Consider the following 24947-nt stretch of genomic DNA (forward strand, 5'->3'; position numbering starts at 1 on the left):
TTTGTTTAGCCTGAATGAAGTGCGAAAAATTAAAGATTCTTTATCCGTAAGAAATACCTGCATATTAGAATGTAAAGAACTACGAAAGGCCATAGCTGGCCCTAAGCACAGCCAGTCTGCTTCCGTGAATAATCGGTTTATATTTTCAAGGTATATTTCGTTGCTTCCTGTGAATGTATATAAACATTTCATAGTATGATGCCGTATTTCTCAGAGAATACAGGTAGTTTTAATAAAAATTTTGCACTTAAAGACTTCCAACAATCTAATGTAGCCAACGAATTTGTTGGCTGTAAAATGATGATTGGTTTGAATCTGTTCAAACTAATTTATTCAGTCCATTGTATTTGAGCTTGGCAATGAAAAGAAATTTTCACGAAGAATGGAAAACGTTACAGAGAGAATGGGAGAAATATGTGCATGCAGAGATTCAACAATAGAAGGAAAATTCTTACCCTTGTTAGATTTTCAGGTATACAATCTTTTTTTGTTTACTTACAAAACTTTCAAAAATATTTTTTGCACTGAAAATCTAACTGAATTTTACTTTTTTTAATTTAAAACTTTATATTATATTCCAATTATTTATTTTTCAGCATACTATACTATTTGTCAGAATACAAAGCATGAAGAAGTTCTAGTATTTTCTACAAACAATTACGACTTTTCAAATATTGATGAATTTGACTTTTATATTCATTTTCATGTTCTTGTCACTTTCAAATTCGTTTCTACGTCTTAAAGTTGACAACCAATAAGTTTCTTCTGATCGTGACAACAAAAAAGAGGTTATTTTTGTACATCAAGTTTTTTTCAAATCATTTTGATGTTAGATAAATATCATTTGTTATGAATAATGGCTGTTTAAGGATGATTCAAATTGTAAAGATGAAATTTACTGGGACGTTTGATTATAAGAGAGTCACATTAACTGCATAAATCAAAAAGATTCATATCAGTAACATTTTTGTAGGGAAACCTTGCAAAAATTCTGCAGTCCTTTGAAAAGACTTGTCCCGTTTTTTTCACATAAAAAAATATATATGTTGTAAATATAACAGTTCCATTTGTATACCTAATTTAAATAAATTCTCGTGGAGGCTGCCTTTTTTGGCAACCGTGATCTTGAAAACCCATCGTCCCACTAAAATATCAGGGTGCTCAAATACCTTATTAATATAATTTCAACGTTACAACCTAAGCCCAAAAGTAAACCGGATGCACTGAAAAACGCAAAGGAGACCGGATGTTCTGAAAAATTACATCTATAAATTAACGTCTATTGCATTATCTGTCATAAGCTTGTTTCAACAATAAATTTTACTGCAGTTAAAACGTCTCGAAAGGCTTGCAAATTTTTTTTGTAAAGTATAACTGTAACTGATTTTTTTTCTTTTTTTTTAACAGAAATGAGATGTTTGTATAAAGATCTGAGGAATTTTTAAAACGTGCGAAGCATTCAAAAATCATAAAGACCCTTCAAAGGATTACGAAGGAGTACTGTAGCAAGTCAGGTATGTGAGATAATAAATAAACTGCAAAGGTCATTTTACTTAAATTCAAACTAACATAAAAGTTAATTTTACAAAAAAAATTTTTCAAGGCATAAAGTTGGCCGTTACATAGGACTACTACGGAAGCTTATTTTCATAAATAAACCATTACAACAACCGTGGGAAGAAAAATATTGAAAGTGTATTTGAGTTGAAATAGACCATAATTGAACTAAGGACTGATGTGATTGAAAAAGAATAATAAAATGCTGAGAGATGATATTAGATTAAAAAACGAGAGCATAATTACAACAGGTATTTATAAAAGAATTTAACAAATCAAAGTAAAATTAAAAAATTTAAACAATTTTATCATTATATTAATTACATCGAAATTAAGCCAATTTCTTGAACAAAAAAGAGCATCATCCTTAGGAATTTATTTCTTCTTTAGTCTCATTTATAATATTAAGTACTACACGTAGGTAGTCTAATGATAGTTTATTTTCACTATTCAAACCTTCATTGTTGTAAAAAAGCTCTCATTGCAAAGGTACTTCACCGGATGGTTTTAATACCTATACTCGGTGTCTAGCATTACTAAAGATATATCAAATCACCGTCATTACGCGTGCACAACACCCTACGGTTCAAAGACTATTTTTATAATGACAGTAGCCTACTATCAAATCAAGGTCAGGATTGTCATTGTCAATATGAATATATAGACAAAGTACCGTGTAACATAAGGATGACGAGTCTGCCTTCGTGCATCATATAGTAGGCCAGTATTGTGGTGAACCTCAAACACGTACCGACCGTCTAGATTTACATGCTTTGCGTAATATAACGTTACTTGCTTTGGCTGATAGATACCAAGAACAAGCATGCGCAGATCAACATTTTCCAGATGCAGAAACTCAGGTAGAGTAGTGCTGCATTTCCAGTCAGTTTGAAAGGCTGGGTATCTTTAATTCAACCTCGTAGTTTCAACCATTGCTGCAATCTCGTTGGTTTCATTCAACTATATTCAAGCTCGTTACTTTCATATAAGCGAAAATCTCTTGAGATCTGCTTCCAATTTTTAAGCCAAAATACAATTTTTAACTTTGCTGTGGTTTTAACCATAATACATGCTGTATAATGATCCCTCAAAGACGTAATAACAAATTTTCTTCGTATATATATTGGATTCAATCCACATGATAACGATGTACTTTCACTGATTCCTAACAAACAACCGGTGCTTAACTTTATTATAGTTAGGATCGGAATTTTTCGCACATGTCTAATCATCTGACTAATCGACCTGATAAAGCCAAGGTCGATTAGAGTTGGTAAGGTAGAGATAACGACATATTTTTAGCTGCTTGTATGACTCTCTGTAATAAAATGTGGAATGCAGAACAATCAGTTGGTGTAATATCTATCTTGAAGAAGTTATTATCAAATTTTTATTGAGCTTCCAGGTAGAAAAGCATTTATCTTTTGACTAATCGTCATGAGAATACCAAGTATATCAAGCACACTTCAAGTACATTAATTTTAAAGTTGTAACAAAGTAGTCTAGAGTAATGAAAAAATATGAGGATAATATTTTTCAAAGGATTAAATCAGCTGCTGATGATTGGATTTTTATACAAACAAAGAGAACCAATATTTTTTCGATGTAGAACAAACATTGATGACGAGTTGGAAGCCTTATTCATCGTTTTTAAAAATTTCATGCTCTTTGAAAGTAAAGGTAATATGTAGGCGAAAGAAGTTGTTGAATTTTATTATTGAGATAAATTTACAAAACGAATTTTTTCACATTGATTTAATGTTAATCCTAGTTGAAGTGACCATCAACCTTTTGACTTTGCACACTCGTATTTCTAGAGAAATTATCATACGCCTAAATAAACTCAAAATCTGAGTATAAATAAATCAAACTTCATTATCTGAGATTATAATCATGATTTTGCGAATTAAATAGTATATTCAAGTTGTAATCTCCATTTTGATATTTACGGTTCTAAAATTATTTGCATTGATTAATAATATCACTTTAAATGTTAAATACTCCAACTAATAATTATGTTTTTACTGTCTTTTGACCTTAAAAGTCTTTCTTATTCAAACGTCCATAAATACACATTTTATGGTCAATTATTACTAATAAAACATTTTATTTATTCATTACTAAAGTTATTTCGAGTAAATTGTATACTCAAAAAATTTCAAGTTCAAAAAAATACTTGTAGTATTTAGATTATTAATAGTATTAATGTGCAAATAAATAATTATTTAAATATTTTTATTTTTTTCAAATACTACATCACTTAAAATAAAATTTTGGATATAATAACACATGAAATATAATTATTTAAATTGATAAGAAGTTTTTCCATGATGAAAAAGATATATTTTTAACTCGTACTTGTACTCATGGAAAAATCATATCTTCATAACTTGATTTGCTGCAGCCCTTATCCAGTAAAACTTATCATACACAAGACACATTCGTGCTGCATTTCTGGTTTGTCTTCTCACGGACCCTATGGTTCCAGTAAAATTAATGGTGCCATTAAATAAAACTGATTTGAGATGATCTATCAGATAAAAATGGACGTGATAATTTTAAATTAATTGATGATGAAAGAATTATAATATAATTAATTATGAAATTAGTTATGATTTATAATTAAATAAGGGTGGTATTATTAATATACGCTTTAATCATTTTGAAATAATGGTGAGAATTTATTAATTATCAATAATGCTTATAATTAATTATGCAGTAAATGATTTTAAATTTATACATGAATGATATAATTTTTATTTTTAAAAATATAGAATATATGCGGTCCGTACTTGTTCTACCTGCAAAGAAAATACCATATACATATTAACACTATGTATTTGAAGTACTAATAAACACCTCAACTTTTCTTCTTACTGAGTTATGAAATTTATTAATATGTAATATTCAACGAAAAAATGAAAAATGAACTGGAACAGCAGGATACATGAAAAAACCAATTTATTTACTTTCAGAAATATTTTTTAAAATATTACAAATTTACACATTACTTTATTACATTGAGCTTTGAAATATTTCATAATTGTAATGATCTTTGTTGCAGCTAATCAATGCTTCCAACATGATTCTTATTAAGTCTTGTCAATCATTAATAATTAATTGATTAAATAACATGACAAGTATCAAGTGCATCTAAAAATTGGTTAACGAGATGCCATTGTGGTCATTCTGCTCAACCAGACAAAGTTCAAACGGAAATCTTGGACCACCCTTGTTGTTCCTACTAAGATTCTTCCAAGTACTTTGAACTCATATATCAGCTATTACAGAAGTCAAGAGTAAATATTTTCTCCTTCTAAGAAAATTTTTTTTCATTTTCTATATCAAATATTACCGAAGAAGCAGAAGATTAATGTACAGAATAATAAAATCCATCATCATCATCAAACACTTTTGAAAGTGAATTTTTAAAAATGTTATTGCAGATCCAATTTGAATAACCTGATGCACATTTCAAAAATACATACGATAAGTGTCATATTTGATAGAAAATATAAAGTTAAAATAAAATAAATATACGATAAGATGACAGTAATTACGTCAAAAGGAAGTCCTTTGACTAGTGTTCATTGGTTTCCAAACGGTAGTCAGAAAGTATATATAGGAGTCATATAAACGTGAGCAATCTCCGTGTAACTACAAGTGCTACTTTCCTTCAATGTCATCAAAGTACGTGTATTTTTATGGCTCTAAAGAAAGGAATAAATTATTCTAGTTAAGTACAATGACCTGGTACCGTTAAACATTTTTTGGAGTGTAGGTTTATGTGCTATTCGTATACAAACAAAGGAGTAGTTATAATTATTCTGATAAGATCAACGTTATCATCATCATCATCATTACTGTCTTTATTCAAGATGGAGTATTTCATAAAATATAATAATGTCGAGCAAGATAAAAAAAAGAATATAAAGAAATACAAAACGATTTGATTATAAATAAGAAGGGAACCTTCAATAATTATTCCACCTACGCGTGGTATGAAATATGCTTCGAGCTGTTGCTAGCCTTTTTAATTCTCTTGATTGTGTACAAATGTTTTTAAAGCTGTTAGTAGATGTAACGGACGCGTTTTGCCCACCGTATTACATGGCAAGGACGGCCGAGGCCGAATCGAGCACATGAGCTGCTGTTGAAGAGAAAGAGAGAGGGACATTCTACGGTCACAAACACCGAGACAGACAGTTGCAGCCATCATTATTTGAGGCTAAGTAAATAGGAATATTATCAAGAACCAGACTCTTTTGACAATCTAAAATTTTTATTTCAATCAATTGAGAAATATACGAACGTACTTGTAAAAGTTTCTTTTAATTCTCCATCAAGGTTCATGAGAAATTTACCAACAAAGTATTCTCTAGCGTTGTGAAGGTTGATGATCTCTGCGCTATCACTGATTGATTAACCATAAAGAACTCATTTCCGCAACACCTTCTTATTTCTAAATTAAATATAGATTAGTTTTAAATTCTGTTAATCCTGAATAGAAGACTAAAGTATTTACTTTTTTTCTTTTCAAAAAATACTAATGGTTTATTTGTTGCTAAGCCGTGGAGATGCGGATGGTACGAAGAACCTAAAGGTTAATTTAAAATTTAAAATATTCGATAGAAAAGAAACCGAAGAAAAAGAAAGAAGGCAGCTGGTTCAGTTTATTGTTCGTTTTGTTTAGATAAGTGGAATTTCAAAGACTGATACAAGTATGCGTCTGCTGTATTACAGATATACTTTTAGAAAACTTATCTCTACCTGTACGTACTTCCGGATCTAACAGTATTCTTCATTTACCTAAATTCTATGCCCATTTCTCTCAAATTAAAACTGTTTTATTGTAATTAATGTAAATTAGGCGATAGCCTCTTGACAATATTCAAAGCTACTTTGGTGCGTATCGAAGGTTGGAGATACTGAAATTGAACAAATTCTTAATAAAACAGTTCTTTTAGAAAATGTAAAGAACAGTATAGTCCATAAATATGTCATTAGTTGCCAATAAGTTGGTATTTGCATTTATTTAAATATAATTTTTTTTATGAATTAATAAGAACTAGATACATTTTAATAGAAAGTTTTGAATTTTTTTAGAGGTTTTATAAATACAAGATTAGAACTAAAGTGCAAAGTATTTTTATACGATAAACAAATTTAATGTAAATAAATTACAGTTTAGCCTTTTTCATTATAAATATTATATATAAGATGATGAGAATTTTTGTATTTATGATCCTATATTACAATTTTTTTATGAATTATTTTTTTTTTATAAATAATCATAAAAAATAAAAAAATTGATTTTTCAATTTTATTGAAATTTCAAAAACCTCTATGCAGAAATTTAAGTGAAGCATTTTAAAGCTCGTTCTTTCTTTCACAGAGTACTTCTTCTAGTGGATATTGTGCGATTTTTTTAAACCAAGTTATTGATTATTAAAAAAAAAACTTCTCTTTAGACTATGAGCTTCAATTCAAATACAAAATTCTCCTTTTAAAAAGCTTTCAATGCATTATCAATGATAAAATAAAGACTTATGTCTTGTTCAATTTTTTACGGTGAGGTAGAAAATACTTGAAATATTCCATTCCAAAAAAGGATTCCGGAAGTAGACGTAGTAAACTTTAAAACATTCTCCTGTCCATGAAACTTTTGGTAACTTTTCATTGAAAGAGCTTTTTATATCTCAAAAGTTTTTTGGAGCATAGTAACTTTAAAAAGAATGCAATTTAATCTACTTTCAGTAATAAACTCTAATTTTTATTCAATCAATATTTTATCTGTAATAACTCTTCAATGAAATAATAATTACATAGTTGTAATAATAATTTAGCTGTTAAGATATATCGATGAATAAATATATTAAATTCTAAGTTTTTAATAATTTTATTAATTATTGTACTTAAAACCTGTTAAAGAAATTCACTTTCATCCGACAGTTGGCAAGCGATCCTTTGGCGGCATATTCAATGAGTAAAAGATTTATTAATACAAATATATTAAGGAATAACTGTTATTAAACAGCTACATGGTACGAAGAAAAATATATTTTTTATATGATGGAATTAATATAATTCGTATCAAATATGAATATCACTGTGCAGTGTTTTCTTTTATCTAGCACTCGAATAACTGTTTCTATACATGTTGTCAGCAGAATTTCAATTCTTTTCAACTAACGAACACGTTAACTCCAAAGCGATGTCAATGACTTGATAAACGCCTTGAGTTTCATTTATTGTCTGCCTAACTGGTATTTTTTAGTGAATGCATTTAAATGAAAGGGACAAATGTTGTGCTGTATATTTAAATTTTTCCATACAAACTTGTATAACTGCTTCAGAAAAATTTCTTTCAGCTTCTGAAGTTAAAAAGTATAACAAACTTTCTCATAATTCAACATTTAAATGCTATTAATAATTTTAAATACATTTCGTTAAGCATACAAGTCATTGTTGTGATATTAAAAATGCAATAAGTACAGATGGAAAAATTAGATAAGAATTATGTGGATCCAGGAACAATAGGAGAAAAAACTATTGAATAAAAAACAGTTGGACATTTGAAAAACTGACTAGTGCTTTTATTATTTATAATGAAATCGATATGATGTCTATTGTACTTTTTATAAAACACTTTTTTATCGATTTTCAATAATCCCTCGACCTCATATTGTTCGAAACTATAATAAAAAATCGATGATATCGAATATTGGAGTATTGGAAAAAAAATATTTTAATACTAAAAGAAAACTAAATAATTTTATTGATAACTTTTACGTAAAACGACGAAATATTGAATACATGAAATAATACTACTGTCCACTCGACTTTAAATTTCATTTATTTATGATTACTTAATCATCTCCGTTCATGTTAATATATAAATAAATAATAATAATAATATTCAATAAATATTATATAAAAGCACGTCAATTGAAGTAAACTTGAATATCAAAATGCAAATGATATTATATTCAACATATCTATGAAAAGTTGATATATTTGTTGATAATTTTATAAATGAAAAATTTTGATGATTCAACTAAAAAAACCTGATCTCTCTTTAGTCATTTGACAACAACATGCATGAGTTGTTCAATGCATTTTTTAATGTGTTATTCATCATGTAAACTATTAGCTGAGTCTTCATAAAATTGCACATATTTTTTCGCACTTGACCTATTATTGTAGATATAATGAAGACATTCTCACAATTCATTTATTTATCATTGTTCCATGCCATATTTATCGGCATTTCCTTTCCCCGAAGAAATACATATTCTTATATTTCTTTGCTCAATGCAATGCAGATGGACTCCAACGCAGTGCCAAAAGCCTATTGTAAGAAAGAAAGTAAAAGGGATTCCTCAGCCCCTTCCTCAACGGAATTCCGTCTACAGAAATAGCATCCTGCGAGCGCAAATTGCATTATTAATACGTCACGTATTACCAAGAATATCTTCTGAACTCTGAATCATCAGTAACGAAAATGATACATTCCAACTACATGCGTTGACTTACAATTTCTAGGATTATTTTTCAAACATATCTAAAGAAAATTACTTATATTATAACGGTATTATAGGATAACATCATTAAAACTTTTCTCTAAAATCCTTGTAATTTTATAAAAAAATTGATGTTACTTACTGATTTATTGTTTTTATATCAACACTTTATTCTTATAAATTCTTCAATTTATTCTAAGAAATATAATGGAAAATTAACAAAAAAGATTGAGTTATTTCGATTAAAAATGATAGTTTGAGTTGAATAAGAATTAATAAACAAAATGTTATAAATAAATGAAATATTTTTATTGGTTATTAAGAATCGTTTTTATACGATTTTTTTGTCTTGATATAAGCGTGTTTTTTTGAAAAAATATTTTTTTTATTCTTACACAGGTAAATAACAAAAAAAGTAACCTGTTGATCGGTCTGGAATTTTAACACGTTATTCAGCATACCATTGGCTCTCGTCGATACCGGAATTACGTCTGAATATTGAAGCTTTTTACTTCGATATATCATCCTTTTTATGTGAGAAAAATTTATAAGTGAGTGGAATGTTTTGATGTTTCAATTTAGAATGTAGAATATTTTTCTATTTCAAGTTTTTAAAATTTATTATCCTTAGAGTACTTACTAAATTAATTAAATAATGAATTTGTATCAATAATATTTAATTATCGTCTACTTTTTGATTTCAGTATTTTATTATTTTTATTACAATAACCAATAATTATAAAAATACATCCATACTTAATTATTTTCTTTTTTAATTATGTCTAGTGTATTGCAATTTTTTATTAAATATAATTTTTTAATATTTAGTAATAAAATAGTTTTAGTTACATTTTATTGCAAATAATTATTTTATTATGTAAATCATCCATAAAATAGTTTTATTGCAGATGTTATTGAAAGATATCAATAATGAAATTCTGCTAAAAATTTTAAAGAGAAATTTAAAAGCAGAGAGTAGACCACTTAATAAGTTCATCAGAAGATGCACAGACTTGCAAACTTATGCTTACAAATATCTCCCTCGCTGTGATTCATCTGTAGAACGTGAGAAACACAACCTGTGCTGAACTGTTCTATTTCTATTTAAAGATGTAACCACAATGTCCGTTCGTTCTATTTGTGTCTGATAATAGAAACTTTCTAATGAGATCCCAGAATTGCTACAAATATATATTCGCTATTTCTAATAATAAACCTATACAAAAACCGTTTGAGTAATTAAATCCTATGTTGAAATAAGGAAATGTGATTCAGAAGCCACATGGCAATAAAATCATCACCGTCTACTTCTAGATTATTGATGATTATTATCACTCATTAAACTAAACTTGTTTCACTTAATATTTAAATGGATTAATATTTCTCATATTAAATTATCTAGCACATATTAAAGGTTTAGTAGCCTCATAAATATTTTTTTATTTACAAAATAAACTAATTTATCATTATTTCTATTAAAAAACAAATATTTTGAAATATTATTATCAATTAAAATATTAATAATAACCATAAAATTACAAAATTTTAATATAAGCTGATTTTTCAGATAGATTTATTGATATTGCATTATTTAAATGAATAATGAAAAAAAATATCAAAAGATTAGTTGAGTTTAAATAAATTAACTTTGTTGCTCCCAATTGCTTACGTAATGACTTGAGCTCTTTTCTCGAAGAGTTCATAGAAATTGTTGATCAACACATGATGTCTATGAATTAATTTTTTGCTGTTAGATACAAGTGTTTAAATAATAAAAGTAAAAATAATCATCATAAAAATGTCTTTTATTTAACTGTTATCATTGTAGTACTTATCTCAATGAATTTTTTCATAAAACTCGCATTAAAAAAATCACACCTGATAAATATCTAGAGCACAGGACTATAGAAACAAACTATACAATAGAATTTAAAGAATGTAGATACACTACATCAGGTTAAACAAGTCCTCGTTGGTGAAATGCATCGTGATCAATCGAAAACACGTGGGTAGTTAAACTCATGTTTGCTTTATTGCGATTGCTAATATTGCGAAAATATATATACGCAAGTGTAACCTATTTCCATGCTACCTTTTCGATTTCCTATCAGAAGTCTCAATCGCTGATTCAATGAACAAAGGATTAATTTAATATCGCTTTTATATTTTATAATTAACCGATACAAATCCATTATATTGACTACTATTCCTTGTTACGTACAAGAATTAAAAAAAAAAAATTGTCTTTACATTTATCCTTCACATGTAGATCAATCTTAAGATTTTTTTTCCAGTATTTCTTTTGTGATTGGTCTTTTCTCTAGGAATTTATTTATGATAGAGAGCTAGTAAGAGTTAATGAATGCGATTTAATAAAATTTTTATGAATATTAGATGATCTGATGGTTTATATTGTTTTTAATTTATTGCTGATGAAGTAACTTTGTTTTCAGTTAGAGAAAATAAATGATATTCTTTAGAGTTATGTAATCTATTTTTTTTAGTGGTTCAGAAGTGGAAAGATCAATTGGAGGGTAATAAAGTAGATTTATGGTTTTAAAAAAAATCATTTTCAATGAATAAAAACAAAACAAAAGATTATATCCATTGAGATGCAATATTTTTTCAATAAAATTAAATTATTAATTTTTCATCCAGTTTCACCATAATACGTAATAAAAAGAAAAGAGTTGAAGGCAAATTAAGATATCAAATACTGCCAATCTGACTAGTCTAAAATAGGGTAAGGTTATAAAGATTGTAAGTTGAAACTAGAGCTGATTAAAAAATGTATAAATAAATTCTGCAAACTCGTTTTGAATAGAATAAACTATCCAATTATGAGCATTTTAATTTTAATTATTGGCATTCATTCTCTTTCACTATTTTTAATTTTTCTCTTAACTTACTGGTTTATTTTTTCAAAATATCAAGGCTAAAAATTTATTTATCCGTAATCTACATTTGTCATTCTTGACCACATGTATATCGTTTATCAATCCATCTAATATTTCTTTCAGGAAAAACATTATTGTTGGAAAATATTTAATTCATTTTTTTCTGAAATTATTTTTTATTCTGATTCTTTTTTTACGAATCTTCTTAAAAATAAACTGAGAAAATTTATAGGAATTCAATTAGAGAATCTTTTTTTGTATAGCAATAAAATATAGTTGGTATAATATAGCATACCAACTACATATACGATCTTAACAAATCATAAAGACAATAAAAAATCACAATATTTTCAGACAAAATATTGATAATTTTTTTGATTTTACGTTCACTTGTTATTAATCTGAGTTATTTACTATGTTAATTCATTTCCTTTTGATGAAAAGAAAAAACATAAATTCCATCAATAAAAAAAAGATTGCTTCCTTACAAATAAATATCAAATTATTAATTCATCATTGCAATTCTTTTTATAAAATGTCTATGTCACGACATATTCAATAATTAAAGTATTTGAATTTATTGAAAACATTGAAATTATATTATAATAAAATAATTTATTATTATTATTATCCATATAAACTCATCAAGTCTGGATGTGGCTTATTAAGAACGCCGGATGCTTTGTGATATTAATAAAAGATACGTAATGAATTTCTCGCACTAAATTACTTCAAACTTAAGTATTCAAGTTGGAAGAAGTGAGATATTCAATCTCGATCAAGTGCATAAGTTGTGAATAATCTACTACATAACTGTAAAATTAAAGTTGTGAAATTATCAAGACACGCAAAGCACTTACATTTCTACTACTGTAATAACTACTTTAAACTTATATATGTTGCTAAATATAGTGATTTATAAATCGTTGTTGATCGCAAGGATAAGGCAATAGACTAATCGCTTGGAACTAAAGACTCATATGTGAACAAAAAGAAAGCCCATTTGTAACATTGTTTCATTTTTTTCTTTTATTATTATTATTATTATTATTAACCCTTGCAAAATCAGATTATATGATATTAATAAATATTCAGTCGAAAGTATTTCATAAAAGTTATTGATTGTATAAGTATTAATTGTTGTTTATAAACAGTCTGGAAATCTGTCATCAGCTTTTAAAGTCAAGATTTATATGTTAACAATCAATGTTTTGTCTGTAAAAAAATAATTATTTGTTGTTTGTTAAATTATTAACAACCTTCTTCAGTTCTCTCAATCACCTATTACATGATGATTTTTCCAAAGAAATGTCCCCTTGTGGGCGGAAGAAGATAACTGAATTGTTTCGAAACATTCGATTGGTCTCTCCTTTCAATAAATTGGTCAATCTTGAAAATATCTGAATCTTATACGATATTGTAAATATAATATTGTAAGCATGTAACGATGTAGTAAGTGAAGATAAATAATGATAAAATAAAAAAAAAGAAATTAACTCCTTTAACATTTGGTATAGACTCCTATAGAGATGAAATTAAAAATATTCATTATTTTAGAAATTCAATGAGGTCCAGCAACGTAACCCAACTCCTGACCTTTCTAATAAAAACTTGTAGAGTTAGGAATGCTTACAATGAATTATTGAACATTAACCGGAAATCATTAATTTCTTTATTAAGTTTATAGCTGATTTAATTATTTGGTAACTATAAAAATTTTATAATTAATGAATTCATTGGAAGTTGGGAATATGTTTAAAATCATTAAAAATACCAAACTAACTAAAGATTTATTATGCATTGAATTGTATGGTGAGAAAGCATTAATAAATAGTCAGAATCAATTAAAATATGCTTCTATGATTTTAGTAATTGGGTAAATTTCACGTTGAACATTCAAAGACTTTTTCATTCAAGACATGAAAATTTTAAAAACAGAAATTAACTGAATAAAAATTGTTTGAATGTCAAAATAAATATTGTTTACCAAGATAGACATGTGATGTATAAAAAACTTTTATATAAAATTCAATAATTATTATTTACTATAGAATTTCATACATTTTTATGACAAGTTTTTTTAAAAATAATAATAAAATACTCCAAAACTCCCACGAACATGATGATTATACTCTGCTTATATCGAATACATTTATTTAATAATTCAAATTTTTAAGTTGAAACTGCCATTCATATTCTAATTTTTATTTTTACTTAAAGTAATGGTAGATAAATTCAGTGGTACCGTCAATAATTTTGAATATTACCTGTAAACAATCTCATTAAGTCCCATTATATTGCCGTAAATTGTAAAAGTTGTCAATATATTGGTTACTCAATATTATTCATGATTCATCACTCGTCTATTTTCAATCGAAAGTTTTTCAATTTGCTTCCTTCCGTTTATTTGTTTACTAGACAGTTCAAAAATTTATTCAAGGCTCTTTGATGTCAACAAAATAAAATTCACCCAGTAATGTATCCCAACCTTTTTTGGATCAGCAATATAATAATAAAAAAGCGAAAATGCATAATTCATAAACAAAACATTTTTATTGACTACTCAAAAATCTAGAATAAACATGTTCATGAGATAACTCGTCTTTTATAGAACTTTAGAATACTTATTTATCATTACGGAATATATAGCTATGGGAGCGCGAGAAAAAATAGTCAACAGATGAAATGGCTTCGGCCAAACGTCCTTGCAAGGTTGATACCGTAATGGCCAACGTTGAAGCAAACCGGAGTGTCTCGTTTCTCTCATATTTCTTATACGATTCTTTTTCCCCGCGACCCTTCTATATCTCCCTGGCTATTTCCCTTACATAATATACTGACGTTATTTTATTTGTGAAGCGATAAAAAAATTATAAAAAAATTAATACAGCACTTGCTATATAAAGAAAACACACGCTGACAAACGTTCACACATTTAATTCAGCATTCCAGAAGGATTCATGATGAGAGATTCCTGTGGAATGTGGAATGTACCAGTACTCCTTAACGCGTGAGTTCAATAGTGGAAGTAATATCCAGATACCAGATCGCAAGAGTTACCATGCTATATTTATTACTCATGCATATTGTCTTGCATTATATCAAAACTATCCTTTTCTTCAGTATATTTCTCCATTGCCTGGTATATTTATGCTCCTTAAATCAACTATTAGTAAATAATTCATAAATATTTTAAAGCATTCTATTTTTTTTTGTTATTCAATCATTTTTGCCTAATTGTTTCATTTTCAATTATATAAAGAGCAATGGCTATTAATTATTGCATAAAATATAAATTTATTGAGTATGTAATTTTTTTAACAACTACTTTGAAAAAAAAGTGTTACAACAGAACTGTCTTGTGGCAGCAACATAACTACCCTCTGGTGATATCTTTAAAATACGACTGGTCTCTAATCCTCTAGTTAGAAGTCCTGTTACTGCTTCAGGATAGTCTTGTCTTTGCCACAGGACAATCCTGTTCCTATCTCAGAATAGTCCTGTTACTATCACAGAATTGTCACCTTCAAAGAAAACACTGTTCCTGTACAGGCAATTTTTATTCATATTCGAAAAATCGAACTTGAGTAAATTCAGGTAAAGTTGAAATTAAAAATAAAATAAATATCTCAAAATTAAGATTATAAAGCAGCTATTAATAAATATCACCATTATTTTTCATGTCATTTACAATATGAAATAATTTCTCTTATTTTAGTGTTCACGCATAAAGCTTCATACAAGATGATGTAGTTGTCTCTCAGCTGCACTATCTGATTCCAAAGGTTCAAATGTGTAACATTATCGTTCACATCACCGTCATTCGTTGCTACCTTGAAGATAAATTCCACTTACTAATTAACGCTACAATGAATAAAAGAAAAATACCTACTTTATTATCATTACGCGCTCGATTGACTTGCAGATACTTGAGATGAAAAAAGAATTCATAAGCCCAACAATCAATAGTTTCTGTGTTGCGGGTTGCATTCATGAGTTCAACAGTCGGTTCAACGATCTTTATGGTTAACGCTTGAAGCCACCGCTTCAACTGAAATGCATTTTTATGGTATTGATCGATAGTTATTACAAGAATATTAATAATAACCTTTATAACAAAAACTCTTATTTATAAATTATCATGAATAACTTTACAAAATAAATTTAGATTCACATTCATTAACTCTTACGAAAGTAAAAGATAGAAAAGAAAGCTTATAAAACTTCTTTACATCATAAAAACAAAGAGAATAAGTATATATAAGTTATAAATAGATCAATCAAACATGTCTTATGAAGATGAATCCTGTGTAAAGAAGTTTTTCAAGATAAATGAAGTGAATATTAATCAATAATTCGTCAATTGACAGTGATCTATAGACATTCAGCTCACGATTGTTGTGTCAGCAATGAACTGGACTATTATTGGCCTCAGTATTATGATCAATTTGCCAACAGTCGTGGTATCTTCCTCCAAAGGAACAATACGAGTTGACAACGTATTACTCCAATCAGCACAAGGACCACATTGGGCATTTTTCAATTGACGTCTGTTACAATTGAATTATCATTATTATTGTTGTTATGATTATCATCTTTATTGCTACAACTATTCTCTAAAAATAAATCAACTGTATTGAATTTTCTAGTAAACTTAACATAAACTGGTTAGCTAGTAATTTAATATTTATTTTTCGATTGATAATAAACTTGAGCTTATTTATTTATAAATCTCAGTATTTTCAATATTTATAACAGAGAAATACCACAACTGAAATTGATAGTTCATAGACCTGCCAAGAGCATGAATAAGCATGAAAAAGCTAAGAAGAATAATAGAGAATAGATCAATTGCAATTTAATTCAATTTCATTTAGTTTATTATAAGGACCACTCCTTTTAGTATCAAAAAAATCGATGATTTTTATTTTTTTTTTGTCATTAAATTCTTTCAGATAATTTCATAATTAATTTATTGAATGATTTAGCAAATTTTCATTAATAATCATCAATATTTACTGATTTATTATCGGAAAATGTATTCAATATTAATTAATTCATTCAAAAATTTAAAATCAATAGAAAAACTAAACATTTCTTACAGTCACAATTGAATGAATGTGAAACGATTTAATTATGTTAATTAACAAACCTCCGGAAAAACATGGAAATTATATAATCCATTATGTGCCAAGAAGATGTAATAATAACAGTTTTTGTCGAAACTGCTAATTTACTAGCTATAAAAGCAATCAGTTGACCTAAAACTGCCGGACGACGACGTAATAATGAACGATGAGATCCATGAACACGGTAGCAACGTCGTTTACAAATAGCATGCCGACTTCGTCCTCTTTCATTACATGTAGTCAATGAATAACTTGTCAAAGAATTTATATCAAAATTAGAATTATTTAATTTTCCTGAAACTGTATTGTTTATTATGATAATTTGTTTATTCAAGCTTAAAGTAAACAGTTTATTTAGACATACCTCCTGAAGTAACTTTAATAAATTCTCTATTTGTTGATGATCCACAGAGTTTATTAACCAGTTGAGTATCATTAGTATTGGATTTGATTGAAACTGGCTCATAGATTTCGATAATATTATTCAAATCAGCAACTTTGTTTGGAAATTTCTCAAGAATTTCTAATGCCTGGAGAAAGCAAAATGTAAGTCAATAATTGGAATTATTGATTGTAAATAATGATGAATATTGTTTTTATTTATTTGTTCATTATTATAATTTTAGATGTTTTCCTTAACATCAGAATCATCTTAAACAATTTAAAATGGAAATATTTAACAAGAAGTATCTCAACATCATATTTCCTGTTTAATATTTTTTTTAATAATTCTATTTTGAATAAAAAACGCTGAATATGCAATAAAGAGATGCGAAGCAAGTATACTTCTATTTGAGAGTTAAGGGATAAAGAATCTTTCTGTTAGGTCTTCATTCATAACATTAAGCAGTGGATCATTTAATTCCCGTTTTTTGTTTCAAGTAATTGAAATCTTCATAAAGTTAACTTAATATTATTTTACCTTGGGACACATTTTACCTTGAAAATATAATCCATAAAATGTTACACATCTGGTTTATTGAATCAATGTATCATTCATATTTTCTGTTATTATAATCTCAGCTACCTTTGGCTTTCTTAAGATAAATTATATGTTTATTGAATCTGTGTTACATTGATCCAATTTGATTTGATATGAATGATAGCATTGATTACTTAAAGATCCAAATCGTTGGATTTTTTCAATATGTGTACGCCAATTCAGTTGATCTACTTCATTTATGTGAGGTTAATATATTGTATTTAAGATACTAGATAATATTTGATGAGATAAAAAAAATTCTTAATTTTTAAAAATAATTGCCTAAATATCTATTTGTTTAAAATTACTTTAGTTACAGATATATGGTTATCATGTAATTTCAATTTTTAGTAAACCTGTTGAAGTTACTAAAATAGTTTACTTTTATGAGACACCTGAAAATAAATGCTAACTTATGTACCTGTTTTTGAAGATGCTCTAAAGAAGCAATTGTGTCGAGTTCGTTTTTCATATTTGGTTTATTTAATATTCCATATAATTTAGGTAATTTTTCATTAATTTATGTTTGTTTAAAAGTGACAGATAATAAATAAAAATTATAATAAAAAAAAATGAATCACGATTGTGTATCAATCGAATGATATAAAGACATTTTTAATAAACAATACTTGACAAAAAAGTGTTATGGTGATGAAAAAATGATATTTTTTAAATGAATTTGTATTTTGATTTTATTATAATGATGCTATATTAAATAAAGATCATTTATTTTTTAGTTCTAGAAATTTCGGTGAGCAATGAGTGATGTACAAATTGCTACAACTTCAGCAGTTGCCAAAACTTCATTTAATATATGTAGACATTGTACTAAATTGTACTAAATTTTGGCTTTATATCAAAAATGTTTATTTGTATCAGTTGTTACTTAGATAAATCTAAATATATGAATTTTCAAATTCATAGATTCAAATTAACGAAATAACTATTTAATGACAAAATAACTGGTTTTGTTTTCAAACCTCATACAAGAGTATAAATAATAATTATCAATAATAAATCAATCAAACATAACATCTTTATCAAAGACGTCAGACAAAATAAAATATAAATAAGAATAATCTTCATGATGTTTGAATTTCCCGCGTAATCAATTACAGTGGAAAGGAATTTTTTCATTAATATTATCATTCTAAATGTTATTATTAATATAAAAAATATAAGTCTATGCAGTAATAAATTTAAACATATATAAATGTTGGTCTTATAAAGAAATACAATAGTATTTAAATTTATATATGATAATTTTTTTGCTTCAAGATACTTCCTGTTTGAAGTTGCACATTTCAACCAGCATCTAGTGTGGTTATATTTTATAATAATTTTTATTTTTCGTGTTCTCTATAATGGATGATACTACTGCACAAAAGGTAATTCGTTTGTAATTAAATTAATCATCTATAATATTTTAACAAAAAAATTTTTTCATTACCCGAATATTTAAGTACTTCTAGCGATGGTACATTGTTGGCATCGACCAGTACTTGAACTTCATCAAGATTGTTTATTTTCTTGATCACGCTTTCTTAAATCCTAGTGTTAATTATTAATAACTCCTTTTTTGAATTTAAATTTTACATTTTTCTAGATTCACATATGCTAAATTCGCATCATTAACTACTTTCATTTCTAACAACTTCGTTTCATTATTGAATAAGTCAATTCTAACCTTCCTTTGTCCAACTAATAACGTTGAGAACGTTTTAAAATCTGTTTCGATGAGTTAAAATTAATTCAATATACATTTGCTAATGGTTCTGACTTTTTATAAAAATTATTTTATTTAAATAAAAAAATAATTTTTTCGTCAATCTGTATAAAATCTGTGATATATATTTGCGATTACTGATAATACATGAAGTACAATAATTGATTTTGCTTTGTTTAATCTTGATAATAAAATTACTATATAATATACGTATGTATAAAATGACTTTCAATTGAGCTTGAGGTTACTTATTCATATTCATCTTTTAGCAAATCAAATTGATGTTTGATATTTATAAATTTTGAGTAAAATTAATCCATAATTCAAAACAATCTCAAAGCATTTGAAAGTCAAAGAAAAATAAATATTGGTATTAACACTTTTGATTTGAAAAAATTGAATAGTAAGTTTTTACATTACTAAACATCATTTTTTTAATTCATCACTAAACTAATAGTAATTTCTAGAGTATAATGTATACCTCCTTGGAAACAAAATCAATGTTGGCAGATTCTATAAAAAGGGTTAGCAGAATCTAGCAAATGATTGATAATTGTTATTAGTTACAGTTTTGTTTGAGTTAATTGAATAGAATTGTATGTTACAGGTTCAAGAATATAAAGATTCCTTAAAAAGTAAAGCTGAACAACTATTACTTAAAGGATTCCCTGAAAAAATAGTTAAACTGAATGAGTTATTAGCGGCACCAAGTTTTTCTAATCGTGTTTTATCAGAAGTTCATCAAGAATTAAATGTTACCATTCCAGACCCCATCTTAATTAATCACTCTGATGAAGGGCATAAAAATAAAAGAGTAAAATTAGATAATAACAGTGAAGATGTACCCGGCACCAAAGTTATGATTTTGCCAAATGGCCCAATACCATGCAACAAACGTCTATGTGACATGATTCGCATAGTTAAACCATACATTATACAACTTTTGGAGGATTCTAATTTGGTAAAATTTTTAAATCTAATACAATTAAATTTCAGCTAGTGATTTTCTCATAATTGATATATTTTTTATAGTTGAAAATGTGGATTTCATTCATGATTCCGAAAATTGAAGACGGAAATAATTTTGGAGTCTCTATTCAAGAAGATACTTTAGCCGAAATTCAATCTGTTGAAAGCGAAGCTGCTGCATTTTTTGACCAAATCTCTAGGTAATTAATTTAATTATCTGAATATTAAATAATTTTTAAGATTCATGCAACATTGATGAATCGAGAATTTTTGATCATATTATATTAATTAAAAATATTGATATGAACTTTAGGTACTTTGCGTCGAGAGGAAAAATTCTCAGTAAAGTCGCAAAATATCCTCACATTTTGGACTACCGACGAGCGGTTCAAGAAATGGATGAAAGAGAATATACAAGTTTATGGCTTGTCATGAGCGAAGTACGCAACCGTTACTGCTCGTTACATGATTTGGTAATAAAAAACTTAGAAAAAATAAAAAAACCGCGGTCATCAAATGCCGAATCTCTTTATTGAAATACTGTCTGATTGAAGAATATCGAAAAGAGTGTATCACTAAAATACGTACATACAAATATAAAGTGGATACGTTCTGTTAAGAATCATGAATAAAATTAATATTATTTTTCCAGTACTATTTTAGCACATTAATTGATTTGTCTGTAAAAAAACGATGTAATAATTGTATTATGAATTTAATCTAAGAACGTATAACCTTGACATATGATTGACACTCTTTTCAACACCTGAAAATTCGAATTTTGTCAGTACCTCTGTAAAGATTTACCTAGAATTATCATAAAACAATTGTGATAGTTCTTTCAAATTTAATAAAATACTCGACTAAGATTTTTTTCATTGATGATTTATTTTTTAATAAATAAATAACCTAATTAATACTTTTTAACAAATTAAAATATTTGGAAATATTTTTATTTATAAATTTTAGTAGATTTAAAAAATAACTACTTCGTGCCATTGCCGCCGGAAGTTTGATGTTTCATCGCTATGCCACTAGAGGCATTTAAAACGCTACCAGGTGGCGCATGGTGATGCGACAATTAGTTTCACCACCAGGCGGCGCACAAGACTGGTAGTCTAGGCAACGAAAACAGTTTGCAATCACTTGAGACTTAGATGCCAACCAGTGCACACCGTGTATTTTTTGTTCTGTTTTTTTTGCAAAAATACAAGCGCAGTTTCAATTTTATGCAACAATTGCATAATCGAAACTTAAAAACGAACATTCAAAAGTGAAAGTGAGTGTTTGTGATAGAAAAAGTTTGATTTATACAGTTGAGGTTAAGTGAACGAACAATGTCGAGTTGGAGTTCCGAAAATAGTAAAGGGATAATCCCTCCACGATGGTTACACTGTCCTCGAAAAAGTATAAAGTTGATAAACAATAAATTTCTTGCATTTAAAACACCACTATCAGAAGAATTTGATAGTCAAGTTTCTGAAGAATGTCGTTTTTCTGTGGACATGTTGTTTACATCATTGAAGAGTCAAGGACTGAAAATGGGATTACTGATAGATTTGACAAATACTAACAGATTTTACAATAAAGCTGACGTGGAAGCCCATGGTTGTCGTTACTACAAACTTCAATGTCGAGGTCATGGAGAAACTCCCTCCATAGAACAAACCAAGGTTTTCGTTGAAATTTGCAAAAATTTTATTGCACGAATTCCATCGGAGATTATTGGAGTCCATTGCACCCATGGTTTCAATAGAACTGGGTTTCTTTTGATAAGCTACTTAGTTGAAAATGATATATTTAATTTGGACGCTGCTGTTAGTGAATTCTCATCTATCAGACCACCTGGAATTTACAAGGAAGACTACATCAAAGAGTTATACAGACGATATGATGATGAAAGTGATGCACCTCCTGCACCACCACGTCCAGCTTGGTGTTTGGAATACGACGACTCCAAAGAGGACGATGAAGAACATGACCAATCTGGAAGTAGGAAACATACTCGAAGACGTAAGGAACATATTGTTAAAAATCCAGTTTTCATGGCTGGTGTTCCTGGAGTGGTACCTGTACAAGATTTAGCAAAAGTTACAGGAATTCGAAGAAGAGTTCAAGAAATATGCCAATGGAATAGAAGTGGCTTCCCTGGTTCTCAACCAGTCTCCATGGACCGGGAAAATATTGTTCTACTTAATATCAAACCATATAGAGTATCATGGAAAGCTGATGGTACTCGTTACATGATGTTCATCCGAACAGACAAAGAGGTATTCTTCATCGATCGAGATAATAGTGTCTTCCAAGTGTCTGGATTGGAATTTCCACACCCTCGAGATCTTCCAAGAACTCTAAAAGATACATTATTGGATGGCGAAATGGTTATTGATATAGTAAATGGTACCGGATATCCCAGGTACTTAGCTTATGATGTAATCATGTATGACGGGAAAGATGTATCTAAAAAATCATTTTTTCCTGATCGATATACCATCATCGAGAGAGAAGTAATGGGAGGCCGACATAGAGCATTAAAAGAAAGTAGAATACACCGAGAACAAGAACCTTTTTCTATCCGGCTGAAGCATTTTTGGGATATCACACAAGTCAAGAGTTTGTTGAGTGAAAAATTCGCCAAACAATTGGGTCATGAACCAGATGGATTGATCTTCCAGCCTTCGAAAGAGCCCTACATGCCTGGAACTGCAGCAGAAGTCTTAAAATGGAAACCATTGTCATTAAATTCTGTAGATTTTAAATTAAAAATAGTCGTTGAATCAGGTATGGGTATTTTACCCAAAAAAATAGGTCATTTATATGTTGGAGGTTTAACAGAACCCTTTGATTGCATCAAAATTACTAAAGAAATTAAAGATTTAAATAATGCAATAATTGAGTGTAAATTTGAAAATGGGCGTTGGGTGTTTATGCGTCAAAGAACGGATAAATCATTTCCCAATTCTTTCACCACTGCTCAGTCTGTTTGCCAAAGTATTAGAGAACCTATTACTTCGGAATGTTTGTGTGATTATATTAATAGATATAAATTTGAAGATGATTCTGATTGTTTGCCTCCACCATGTAAACGACGTAGATAACAATTGACAGAAAAATTAGAAAATTAATCATGTTCAAATTGTATTTTTTTAATGTTAACTTTAAGCTTCATAAGTTGTAAATATTACTTATTATTAATTCAAATTAATATTTGTATAGAGATTGAATTTTCTTGAATAATATATTTTTTCAAGTTAGATTGCAAATAAAACTTAAATTAAATTTATTGAAATTTTTTTAAAGACTGGAAAGAATGTGTAATATATAAATGATAGTAATTGTACTATAATATTTAATGGCTTCTTTTAAAAATCAATTTTATTTCATTAAGTAATTGAAATGTACTATGTATTTTAACTTAAGAATTTATTTTTGTTAAATGTTATTTTTTTTAATAGCATATTTCAAGTTAAATTAAATTTTTTTACATAGAGTGTTTAGAAACTGGAATGCATGTGTGATATTGGAATGATAGTAATTGTATTATGATATGTAAAAATGTACTGTATATATCTATTTATTCGAATTAAATAAAATTTTTTATATCGTTTTTTCCTATAAAAAAAGCATTTCTTAATTTAATTACTTCTCATAGACATAAGTACATAGTAATTAGTTATTAAGAATTATTAATTTAGAAAAAAAAAACAAATAATAAATTCAAAAATATATACTTAAAAAGCTTAAAATACTAAAAATTACTCATGTCTCCTCATTTACTAAACAATAAGCATTTTTCAAATTAATAACATTTATTATTAATGTAAATAATAAAATCTCAACCCTTCATTCTGATTCAATAATATTTCTAGACATGAGTTATTAGTTATTAAAAATAAGAAAATTTTTTTAAGAATTTTTTAAACATAAGTTTATAGTAATAAGCTATTAGGTTTTGAGAATTATTAATTTAAAAGAAAAAAAAAATTTTTTAATCCATATATCTATTTATTGACTACCAATATGGACAGTTGGAAAGTTTTCATGCTTTGAGAAAAGTATAATCTCCTAGAGTAATAGTTTAGATTAACAAATCATCGAGAATATTTTTGAAAATTGTCGAATTTTGTTTAACTTTGTCGTATATTTTTCATTCCTGGTAGGCAA

General features: G+C 27.5%; 3 protein-coding genes and 1 long non-coding RNA gene across 6 annotated transcripts; 3 read left to right on the forward strand and 1 right to left on the reverse strand.

Annotated features, from left to right (window-relative positions):
- Positions 1–187: 187 nt before the first annotated feature.
- Positions 188–1800, forward strand: LOC118066055 (uncharacterized). Its single transcript, XR_004690212.1, has 4 exons — positions 188–472; positions 597–788; positions 1408–1514; positions 1604–1800. It is a non-coding gene; the product is annotated as an uncharacterized lncRNA (long non-coding RNA).
- A 13812-nt stretch (positions 1801–15612) lies between these two features.
- Positions 15613–18629, reverse strand: LOC118066081 (uncharacterized). The gene is made up of 6 exons (XM_035081851.1): positions 18510–18629; positions 17471–17636; positions 17130–17406; positions 16371–16527; positions 15870–16028; positions 15613–15810 (listed from the first exon to the last, which is right to left on the reverse strand). Exons 1-6 carry the CDS (start codon positions 18558–18560, stop codon positions 15661–15663), a joined length of 960 nt encoding a protein of 319 aa, XP_034937742.1. The 5' UTR covers positions 18561–18629; the 3' UTR covers positions 15613–15660.
- Positions 18630–19303: 674 nt separating this feature from the next.
- REG (proteasome regulator gamma) lies at positions 19304–21662 on the forward strand. Of its 3 annotated transcripts, XM_035081853.1 has the most exons (5): positions 20120–20217; positions 20282–20338; positions 20422–20775; positions 20847–20983; positions 21097–21662. In XM_035081853.1, exons 2-5 carry the CDS (start codon positions 20288–20290, stop codon positions 21317–21319), a joined length of 765 nt encoding a protein of 254 aa, XP_034937744.1. In that variant the 5' UTR covers positions 20120–20217; positions 20282–20287; the 3' UTR covers positions 21320–21662. The 3 variants fall into 3 exon arrangements, with proteins under 3 accessions (XP_034937745.1, XP_034937746.1, XP_034937744.1); XM_035081854.1 differs by lacking the exons at positions 20120–20217; positions 20282–20338 and adding an exon at positions 19304–19476 and having other exon boundaries at positions 20407–20775; XM_035081855.1 differs by lacking the exons at positions 20120–20217; positions 20282–20338 and adding an exon at positions 19312–19476.
- Positions 21663–21947: 285 nt separating this feature from the next.
- Positions 21948–23991, forward strand: LOC118066103 (mRNA-capping enzyme-like). The gene has a single exon (XM_035081892.1). The coding sequence runs from the start codon at positions 22121–22123 to the stop codon at positions 23879–23881; it is 1761 nt and encodes a 586-aa protein (XP_034937783.1). The 5' UTR covers positions 21948–22120; the 3' UTR covers positions 23882–23991.
- Positions 23992–24947: the final 956 nt, after the last annotated feature.

This window comes from Chelonus insularis, unplaced genomic scaffold (genome assembly GCF_013357705.1).
Source record: "Chelonus insularis isolate UGA/USDA-ARS -01 unplaced genomic scaffold, ASM1335770v1 contig_326_pilon, whole genome shotgun sequence".
NCBI lineage: Eukaryota > Metazoa > Arthropoda > Insecta > Hymenoptera > Braconidae > Chelonus > Chelonus insularis.

Excerpts from the sequence above, each read along its gene's own strand:
- LOC118066103 (XM_035081892.1), top strand. The coding sequence starts at position 22,121 with ATGTCGAGTTGGAGTTCCGAAAATAGTAAAGGGATAATCCCTCCACGA.
- LOC118066081 (XM_035081851.1), bottom strand. The coding sequence starts at position 18,560 with ATGAAAAACGAACTCGACACAATTGCTTCTTTAGAGCATCTTCAAAAA. Across the intron at positions 17,637-18,509 it reads TAGAGCATCTTCAAAAACAG|GCATTAGAAATTCTTGAGAA; the intron begins GTACATAAGTTA and ends TGCTTTCTCCAG. Across the intron at positions 16,528-17,129 it reads ATTTCCATGTTTTTCCGGAG|ACGTCAATTGAAAAATGCCC; the intron begins GTTTGTTAATTA and ends CAATTGTAACAG.
- REG (XM_035081853.1), top strand. The coding sequence starts at position 20,288 with ATGTATACCTCCTTGGAAACAAAATCAATGTTGGCAGATTCTATAAAA. Across the intron at positions 20,776-20,846 it reads TTTTGGAGGATTCTAATTTG|TTGAAAATGTGGATTTCATT; the intron begins GTAAAATTTTTA and ends TATTTTTTATAG. Across the intron at positions 20,984-21,096 it reads TTTTTTGACCAAATCTCTAG|GTACTTTGCGTCGAGAGGAA; the intron begins GTAATTAATTTA and ends TATGAACTTTAG.